At 63.1% G+C, this 9,330-nt stretch overlaps 2 protein-coding genes across 2 annotated transcripts in view; one reads left to right on the top strand and one right to left on the bottom strand.

The window, feature by feature from the left end:
- Window positions 1–3,404, bottom strand: part of CHLRE_07g314351v5 (uncharacterized protein) — a 6,910-nt gene extending 3,506 nt beyond the window's left edge. The window contains exons 1-8 of the mRNA XM_043063855.1: window positions 3,380–3,404; window positions 3,113–3,178; window positions 2,524–2,825; window positions 2,026–2,185; window positions 1,564–1,732; window positions 1,209–1,409; window positions 765–823; window positions 14–628 (exon numbers count right to left, since the gene is read on the bottom strand). Coding sequence (XP_042922423.1) covers window positions 14–628; window positions 765–823; window positions 1,209–1,409; window positions 1,564–1,732; window positions 2,026–2,185; window positions 2,524–2,807 — 1,488 coding nt within the window. The 5' untranslated portion in view covers window positions 2,808–2,825; window positions 3,113–3,178; window positions 3,380–3,404. The remainder of the gene's footprint in view (window positions 1–13; window positions 629–764; window positions 824–1,208; window positions 1,410–1,563; window positions 1,733–2,025; window positions 2,186–2,523; window positions 2,826–3,112; window positions 3,179–3,379) is intronic.
- Window positions 3,405–3,514: 110 nt separating this feature from the next.
- On the top strand, window positions 3,515–9,171 carry CHLRE_07g314300v5 (uncharacterized protein). The gene is made up of 9 exons (XM_043063854.1): window positions 3,515–3,992; window positions 4,208–4,330; window positions 4,796–4,842; window positions 5,124–5,198; window positions 5,808–5,903; window positions 6,983–7,081; window positions 7,517–7,667; window positions 7,901–7,986; window positions 8,178–9,171. Exons 1-9 carry the CDS (start codon window positions 3,782–3,784, stop codon window positions 8,487–8,489), a joined length of 1,200 nt encoding a protein of 399 aa, XP_042922422.1. The 5' UTR covers window positions 3,515–3,781; the 3' UTR covers window positions 8,490–9,171.
- Window positions 9,172–9,330: the final 159 nt, after the last annotated feature.

Genomic DNA, 9,330 nt, shown 5'->3' with positions numbered 1-9,330 from the left:
CCCTCCGTAGCGCCTCGCAGCTGGCGGCCTCACTGTCCACCATGACGCCGTCGCAGTCCAGGATCAGGTGCGTGAACCAGCGCGAGCTGCAGCAACAGCCGGAGGCAGCGGCAGCGGCAGTGGCAGCGGCAGTGGCAGCGGCAGCGGCAGTGGCTGCTCCTGCTGCTGCTCCTGCTCCTGCTGCTGCTGCTGTAGAGGAGGAGGTACAGGAGGTGGACGCCGCTGCACCGCTAGAGGCGCGGCCCGCCGGCTCCGCCCCTCCCTCCGCCTCTCCCTCAACCCCTCCCTCAACCCCCAGCTGCAGCCGCGGCTCGGGCAGCTGCGGCTCATCCTCCTCCTGCCCCGGGCCCGCAGTGCCCAGCCCCAGCCGCCGCAGCTGAGCGGGCAGGTCGGCTGGCAGGCTGGGCACAGCCGCTATGACCGCGGCGGTAGCAGCAGACGCAGCAGCAGCGCCTGAGGCTGTAGCTGCAGGTGCGGAGGCGCCAGGGGCGGCGGCGGTGCTGGTGGCTGCGGCGTCGGCGTCAGAGGCGGCGGTGCGGGTGGCGGCGGCGGGTTGCGCCCGCGGCAGCACCAGCGGGCGGCGGACGTTGGCGAGCGCCTCCAGGGGCTGGGGCGTGACGGTGTCGACCTGGGGGCGGTCAGGGGGGTCAGGGGTCAGGGGGTCAGGGGGGTCAGGGAGTGGTGTTGGGAATGCCACCAGGTAGGGATCCCAGCTACCACGCATCCCTCCCGCCCACCCAGGCCCACCGCCGCCCGCCGCGCACCTTGGACATGTGCAGCAGGAAGGCGGGCGTCACCCAGGCGCCCTGGGGGTTGGAGATGCCTGCGCAGCACGGGGGGCGGGAATGGGGGTTGCATTCATGATTAGTTAATGAAGTGTGGGCTGGGGTGGGCGGGATGATGGGCTTATATCTCGAGCCCAGCGAAAAAGTCCGATCATTAAGTGAAGTGGGGGATGGGCAGCACAATCCAAATGTACTGCGCATGCACATCGCAGGCCACAGGCATGGACACTCGTAGTTAAGGCATGGGGGCCGGACGTTCAAGGCAGCACGTGGGCCGGTCGCTCCGCTGCAGACCGCACGACCTCCCGCTGGGCCGCTACCTCCCCGCATCACCGACCAAACCCGTATACCCACCCACCTCCCCCAATTCACACCCACACACCCCGACACGCCCCCTCCCCCGCGACCCGCCTGGCCTCTCACCCGACCAGTTGAACGAGCCGAGCCGCGCCGCGCACTTGGGGCAGTGCAGCTTGCCGCTCACCACGCCCGTCACCGTGCCCGCCATCCAGGCCAGCGGCTCCACAAACAGACACGACTCGCTGCCGCCCGCCTCGCTGCCCGGCGGGCCGCTGCCCAGCGAGGTGACCAGGCGCCGCTGCCGGTCCCGGAACACACGGTGACCTGTGGTGTGTGTGTGCGGTGGGGTTCCATGCATGCTAAATATGACGTCCACCGAAACCACCCCCACACACCCGCTCTCAACCCACAACCACACACCCATTCCTCCACACACCCGCTCCTCCACCCCCACTCCTACCGCCCCCACTCCACGCACCCATGGCTGCCTCCACGGGCATGACGTGTGCGGAGGTGGCCAGCAGTTGCCGGCACTTGCGGCAGCGGTAGCAGCTGTGGCCGGCCGCCAGCGCCGCCGCCGGCTGCTCCGGCAGCTGCGGGAAGGCGTCCGGGTCCACGTAGCCCTCCTCCTCCCACTTGCTGCCCAGCTGCAGGGGTTGGGTGGGGGCGGGTGGAGGTAGTGTGTGGTTTGGGGGTGGGGCGAGTTCAGGCCTAAATGGGTTTGGGGCTAGCGCCGGCTGAAGGTGTGCGTGTTGGGGTTTGAGGTGTGGCTTCCCCGGTTCTCCCGGGTTGCTTCTCCCGGACGTCTACCAGCACTTTAGCCCGTCTTGAATGGACGGCTATACGCTGCGCGCCCCCTCCCCCCGGTCCCTGCCTTGCTGTCCCTCCCCCTCCCACCTCCAACACACACACACACACACACACACACTCCTTCCCTCACCTCCTCCAGCACCCACATGCGGTACACGGGGTGCTGGGCGTCCAGGCTGCAGCGCATGTCGCCGAACAGCACCAGCTGGGCCGCGAAGCCCTCGTTGGGGTCGGCGCAGGGGCGCCCGGCGCGGATCAGCCGGAGGGCCTCGTCGGAGGACAGGCCCCGACTGTGCGCGGGTTTGCGGGAGGAGGCGGGCAGGTGGGGGGTGAAGCGGTGTATACGGTAGGCCTGTTACTGTTTTGTGGCTGGGGGTGTGGGCCCTGCCACTCCCATGCATTTTGACACACATAGATACACGCACATCAATTTTACAATGTGTAAATACACACACGATTACACACACACGCGATTACACACACACACACACACAGAGTCACACACACACAGTCGTTGCGCAACGTTTTCCTTGTGCTCTTTAACACACACACACACACACACACACACACACACACACACACACAGAATCACACACATAATAGTCTCTCTCACACGCTCCGCCCGCACCTGCGCATCAGCCAGCCCGCCAGTACGGCTGGACTCCGCGACACGCCCGCCTGGCAGTGCACCAACACACGTGCGCCGCCGCCGCCGCCTGCCGCCGGCCGTTGCTGTCCCTGCTCCTGCTGCCCCTGCCCCTGCCCCTGCTGCTGCTGCTGCTGCTGCTGCTGCTGCTGCTGCTCCTGCCCGTGTGAACTACTACTGCCATTGCCAGCACTGCTGCCATTGCTACTGCCGGGCCCCAGCGCCGCGTCCAGGAACTTGATGGCCGCGGGCAGGTACTGCAGCATGTTGGAGGCCTCCGAGTCCTGTGGGCGTGAGTGTCAGTATAGGCTTGTGTGTGTGTGTGTGTGTGTGTGTGTGTGTGTGTGTGTGTGTGTGTGTGTGTGTGTGTGTGTGTGTGTATGCGTGCGTGCGTGCGTGCGTGCGTGTGTACATGCGGATAGTTCGGTTGGAACGTGTGCCGTAACAGTAATACGGGAAGCTTGGAGTACTCAGTGCAGGCGGTGGATGGGGGAAGGTACAGTAAGCTGCGGGCATATGTTCAACACGTCGTTTGTTCAGTGGGGCCCTGTCCGCCTGCCCCGGCACACACCTGCAGCGGCAGCTGGAGTGTGGTGTAGCCGCTGAGGTCCCTCTGGATGGGGAAGTTGACCACAGACTGTGGCGGAGAGGGGGAAAGGAGGGCGGGGGAGGGGGGGTTGGAAGGGGGGTTGGCAACACGAGGGGCACTGGACACGGGGTCACCGCACTGGGGTTCCGGCGCCAGCAAGAGAGTCCAGCATGTTGCTTTCCCGCCCTCTCAGCCGCCGCTCCAGCGCTGGCGCCGCAGTTGGTCGCGACTTGACGTGCCTAAACTTACAAGCACATGAGTAATGTCGAGCTTCTTCAAGAAGCTGAGCGAGGAGAGGCCGCCCAGCCAGAGGCAGCCTGCACGCCCCAAAACACATGCCGTCCAGATTGATGCATACTACTTCACAATTTTGAAATTTATTAACGCAAGTTGCCAGTCGCATTAATTGAGGCACGCACCGGGTAGAATTTCGGATGGTGGCTCCATTTGCTTGACTTCCTTAAAAGTTCCTACTCATATCCCTGCTCATGTATCAAGGAGTAGTTGTAGTAACGTGTATGGCGCTCTCGCTGACGAGTACTGAGAAACCGAAGCCCTTCATCGATTCCTTATCGCATTGAGCCTTTCTGTGTCGAAGCGTTATAATATTGCAACGCTTTGAGGGACTTGTGAAAGCATCGCCTGTCGCGGATGGCGCAGGCGAGGGCGGGGCAAGGCTTTCGGGGTGCAGCAGGGCCATCGGCTCCCGCAGGGCCGACCGACTTGCGCAATCTCATATCGCCATCAAGTTATACGTATGAGCGACTCAGTGACGTGGGCTCTCCGGAGGAGACGCCATACCGACGGAATTTTCCCAACACCGGCTTTGGCGATGCAGCGGGCTCCGACTCCGACGACGCAGGCGAGCATGCGCTTGCCGGCTCAACTTGACGTGTGCATGCGCTAATGTGCAACCCATGGTTACGGACTGCGTGTCTGGTGGGCCAAAACCCGTGCGGGGGCTTTTGTTTTGCTCCATCCGGGTCGACTTCCGTTGGCACGCCTGCATCCAGCACCAACCTCACTGCCCCCCGCGGATCCTCCGCCCCGTTCCATACCCTGCACATGTACGTACAGACGGCTTCTATCCTAACCGCGGGCGGCAGGCGCCGATGACGTGGTTGGACCGGCTGAAGAACCTGGGGCAGCGCGCGCCCCCTCCCGTGCAGAGCAACTACCTCACCCTCATCCCGCTAAACGGTGCGGGACGGTGCTCGCCACACCGGCGACGGCACAGCACGAACCCCGCGTGTGACGCAACCTAGCAGATTGTGTTAGGCCGGGGACCCGGTGTGGCCTGGTCGGGTACGGGAGTGGTGGCCGCAAGGCCCCCAGTGGGCTTCGCGGGATCAGTGGCCAGGACGCCCCATGACACCCCCCAAGCACAGGACCCCACTGACGTTCTTTGCACCGTTGTGCATACACACATGTGCATTCTAACATGCACGCTCACTCGCTCCACCGTATTCTCCTTGACACATGACACACATACGGTACACATGACACACATACGGTACACACGCACACACACACACATATGCACACACACACACACACACACACACACACACACACACACACACACACACACACACACACACACACACACACACACACACACACACACACACGCACACACACACGCGCACGCACGCACGTACGCAGATGAGCGCCTGAAGCCGCGGCACACGGCACTGCTGGTGTCCTGCCTGGTGAGAGCGAGCGTTACACAAGTAGAGAGGGGGGGGCGGCCGCAGTTGCAGCGGCGGCAGTAGCTGCAGCAGTCGCAGCAGCAGTAGCAGCCGCACCGGGAGATGGCTAGGGGCCTAGATGGAGAGGCTGTCAGGTGTGTTCGCATCCGCGGGCGTCCAGCGCCACATCCCGTATGACTGTAGCTGTGGGCTGTGGGTCCTGCTCCCAGCCACTGACCGGCCGCCTGCCCGCCACTGACCGCCCCGGCCCCCCGCCCTGGTGCTGCCCTGCACGCGCGCAGCTGCTGCTGGCGGTGGCGCTGGCGGCGGGGGTGTTTGTGGTGGTGCCTCGCGGCGTCACGGTGGGCAGCATCCAGGTGAGGGGCGGTTGGGCGGTTGTGGGGTGGTTGGGTGGTTGTGAGGTGGTGGTTGGTGGTTGGGTGGTGGCGAGGGGCTGGTGGGGTGGGGTGCAGAGCTGGGAGGGGATGGGGGGAGGGACGGTGGCGGCTGGGGGTTGCGGCATGAGGGCTGGAGGTAGCTGAAGGGGGGGTAAACGTTGAACCAATCCCATATGGAAACAGTCGCGCGGCAAGGAGAACTGCAGCTGCATATGCGAGTCGTTGTACATCATTGTGAAGGGGGGGGGGTAGTTTACTCCGTATCCCAAATCATCAAGGCCTCGAGGGGCGGGGTGGGGGATCCAGGCATGACTACGGCAGTGGGTGTAAGGCGATGTTGAACAGCGCAGCGTTGCGTGAGGGGGCAGGTGGTGGGATGGGGTTGGTAGGTGTGAGGCCGGTGGCGGGTGTGTGGGTGGCGTGCGGCCTAGTAATTGGGCTCGGGCATACACCATAGCTCCTCCCCCCTCACAGTCTTGCACTGAGGTGATTGCGTAGGCTGCCTATTAATGCCAAGGCATACCCCCTTCCAAGTTCCGCCACCCCCACCACCACCCACCACCCACCTCCACCTCCACCCCACCTCAGGTCCGTTCCAGCCGCATGTCGTTCAACACCTCCAAGTCCACCTACCAGATCATCCTCACCGCCACCATCCCCATCTTCAACCCCAACTACCTGCCGGTGAGGTGTGAGGGCCGCCGGTGACGTGTGAGGGCCGCCGGTGACGTGTGAGGGCCGCCGCTGAGCTGTGAGGGCCACGAGGCGGGGCCTCGCTGGTGCGGCCTGGAGGAGCGGGGCAAGGGCTCGCGCTGGTGCTGCATTGCAAACACGGTCCTGCACGTTCTATAGCATGCTACACTGTCGCCCCCTTCTCCTTGCGCTTGTCCAACACGCACGCACGATGCACACATACGCGGCCCTCCGCCCCAGCATAGACCTCGCTCTCCTCCTCGCTCTATTGCATTGGGTTCGGTTTGGGTTGGGCAGGTACCTACAACCCCCCACACATATCAGGTTTGTAACCCCCATACACATACACACACATGCCTTGCATTCTCTCCCTCGCTTATAAGTAAGACTGACCATGGACCGTGAACGAGCCCCAGGGGATTAGGCGTGCCCAGTAAACGTTATAGCATGTCGCCGACGCGGAGCATGGCAGCGCATGCGGTTGCACCTTGGAGACGAGGCTGGATGCCAAACGCCCGGGTAGGGGGTTCCAGGCAACACATGCGGGTGAGTATACTCAAGGTGACAACTGGGGCAACATCGACCACCGCGGAGCTCGGTAACCGGCGTAGGTATTTGTGGGGAACTGCGCGCGCGTGTATGGCGGAATTGTTCCATTTTTTTTGTGTTTAGCACACACACACACACACACACACACGGATACACACACACGCAATGTTTTCCTTGTGCTCTTTAACACACACACACACACACACACACACACACACACAGGAATCGTAGGAGTGCCTGGGCCTCACGGTACCGTGAGCACATGCATGGGTTTGCACCCTTGAGAGCGTGTGGACACTAATCCCCCCTCGAGGTTAGAGTAGCGGGGGTTGCGCGGTTTCCGGTAAGTAAGGCTGGCGGCTCCCAGCAGCAGGTATGCGAGGTAACTTCAGGTAACATCCGTAAACCGTCGCTTTGCTGCATCGCATACACAGTCTTTGCGCAACGTTTTCCTTGTGCTCTTTAACACACACACACACACACACACACACACACACGCGGCTCCCCGCACACCCGCGCAGGTGCGTGTGGCGGGCAGCCTGCTGGTGTCCTTCTACGACCAGCAGGCCGGACTCACAGCACTGGAGCCGCAGCAGATACCCGCGCGCGCGCTGCCGGAGGTGCGGCGGGCGGGAGGGGGAGCAGCAGCTGTTTGGCGGGGTGGGGGCTGGGGGGGGGGCTGAGGGCTGGGGGGACTGGAGGCTGGGGAGACTGAGGGCTGGGCGGCCGCAGGGTTCGGCTGCATTGGTGTGCTGGAGCGTGCAGCTGCCAAGCAGCGAGGGGGCGAAGCCGGTAGCCACACCAATATTGGATGCGTTCCCGTTTTCCACACATACACACCCGCACGGGTTGCGCGGTTTCCGGTAAGTAAGGCTGGCGGCTCCCAGCAGCAGGTATGCGAGGTAGTTTCAGGTAACATCCGTAATTCGTCGCTTTGCTGCATCGCATACGGTACACTGTCTTTGCGCTATGTTTTCCTTGTGCTCTTTAACACACACGCGCACCAACGCCCTCGGGCACGGGGGGGTCGTTCCTGCCCGGCCCCTCTCCCCCAGGTGATTGAGGTGGACATGGACGCGAGCAGCGTGCCGCAGAAGTACCTGTTCACCATCTACACCCAGTGCTTCACATTCCCCGAGCGCATCATCTTCTTCCTCACCGGCAGGCTGCAGTCGCGGTTCCTGGGATACAACTTCTCCATACCGGGTGAGAGGCTGTGCAGACCTGTTGGTGTGGTTGTGGTGGTGATGGCTGGTGTGATGTCGTTTGAGGCGCAAAGTAGGCGGGTTCAAACGCTGGAGCACAGGCGTGCGCGTGACGCGAGGGAGCCGCCTGACGGACTGCCACGTCAGGTGCCTCAACACAATGCGATGCAACACAGCGCACAATCACCCGCCGCTGGATCGCCGCTACCCCGCACACGCTGCTCCCCTCCACAGACATTGACTCCTACTTCATCGTGCCCTGCACCAACTCACCCGACCACGACGCACCCGACCCGCCCAAGCCCGCGCGGCCGCTCAAGGTGCACACGTGTGTTTGGAGCGAGACGAGGGGAAGGGGCCGGCACTGCGCATGCCTGCGTGCGCGCGTGTGAATGTAGCTGTGCCCGTTTTGCAGCTTTGCCTGCTCTGCTGCCATCATCCTAGAGGGGCATACACACACATACACACACATTGACACGTCCCCTCCTCATGGCCCGCACGACCCCCGCAGCCGCCGCACATGCCGCTCCCGCCGCCGAAGCCGCCGCGGCCGCCGTACCCGCCCCTGTGGGAGGCTGCCCACGGCGAGGGGGCCGAGGCAGGGGTGTCGGAGGCGGGAGTGGAGGAGGCGGCGTGGCGGGAACGGCAGCAGCAGCTGCAGCAGCAGGTGGGGGCGCGACAGCAGCAGCAGCAGCAGCAGGTGGGGCTGGGGGGCAGCGGGAGTTCGGAGGTGGAGAAGCCAGAGGCACCCCAGGAGGAGGCGGATGGCGGGCGGAGAGGGCACTATGAGGATTGGGAGGAGCTTGGGCAGGCAGCGGCATGAACGGTCGGGTTCGACGCTGCTGCTCAAGTCGAGACAGTTGCATGGATGCACGTATTGCTGAAAGTCCAGTGTTACATCCTTAGACAGTGGCGCAGTGCGGTGAGGCCGCGTGTTTAGGTGTCAAGCCTTGGGAGATGAGTGTGCACCGGGTTGCGTGTTGCCGTAATGGGAGTGGCGGCGAGCAACACAAATACAGTGCGTGCGGTTGTGTCACGATGTAGTGGGTCACCGGACTTGGCACGGGTCGTGTCGGTGAGGCTGCCGTAGACTTGCGACCGCGGCCCGCATGTCGTGACGACAGCTCGGCTGACTTCAAGACTTTAGCACGGTAGTGTACATGATTGCTGAGTTTGCAGTGGCGTAGTGCGTGCTTGGATGCAACCATACCACCGTATTCGAGTCACATTACGGCAAGAAGGGCATTGCCTTGCAATGCGCCGCTCTTTCTCGGACCTCTGCGCGCATACACGCACACGGCCAAGTACCGTAGGTGCCAAGGCCCACACATTCGGGAGTCGGTTGTCGAAGATGCTTTCATGGAACGAAATGCGCAAGTCGGTGTATTCCACTGCGTCATGCATGCGACTCACGGCAGTAACATGCCACACTGCCACGGGAATTACTCAGGTAAATGAGGTTACCCCCACGGCTGCTCATTCCCACGGGTAAACCCGACACAACTCCTCGATACCCCCGCAAGCAGTCCCTGGCGAGTCATGAAGTCCCTTTACCAGCAATTGTGCCAAAGCCACATTTGGCATGCCGCCCTCCAGCTAGTCCAGTACGGACGTGCACACATCACGTCTGCCTGGGCCTCTGACGCCACGGGGGCCAGCGTCAG

Source organism: Chlamydomonas reinhardtii, chromosome 7 (genome assembly GCF_000002595.2).
Source record: "Chlamydomonas reinhardtii strain CC-503 cw92 mt+ chromosome 7, whole genome shotgun sequence".
NCBI lineage: Eukaryota > Viridiplantae > Chlorophyta > Chlorophyceae > Chlamydomonadales > Chlamydomonadaceae > Chlamydomonas > Chlamydomonas reinhardtii.
Note: the sequence above shows the minus strand (reverse complement) of the source record. Positions and strands in the feature narration are given on the sequence as shown.

Excerpts from the sequence above, each read along its gene's own strand:
- CHLRE_07g314300v5 (XM_043063854.1), top strand. The coding sequence starts at position 3,782 with ATGGCGCAGGCGAGGGCGGGGCAAGGCTTTCGGGGTGCAGCAGGGCCA. Across the intron at positions 4,331-4,795 it reads CACCCTCATCCCGCTAAACG|ATGAGCGCCTGAAGCCGCGG; the intron begins GTGCGGGACGGT and ends GCACGTACGCAG. Across the intron at positions 7,987-8,177 it reads AGCCCGCGCGGCCGCTCAAG|CCGCCGCACATGCCGCTCCC; the intron begins GTGCACACGTGT and ends CGACCCCCGCAG.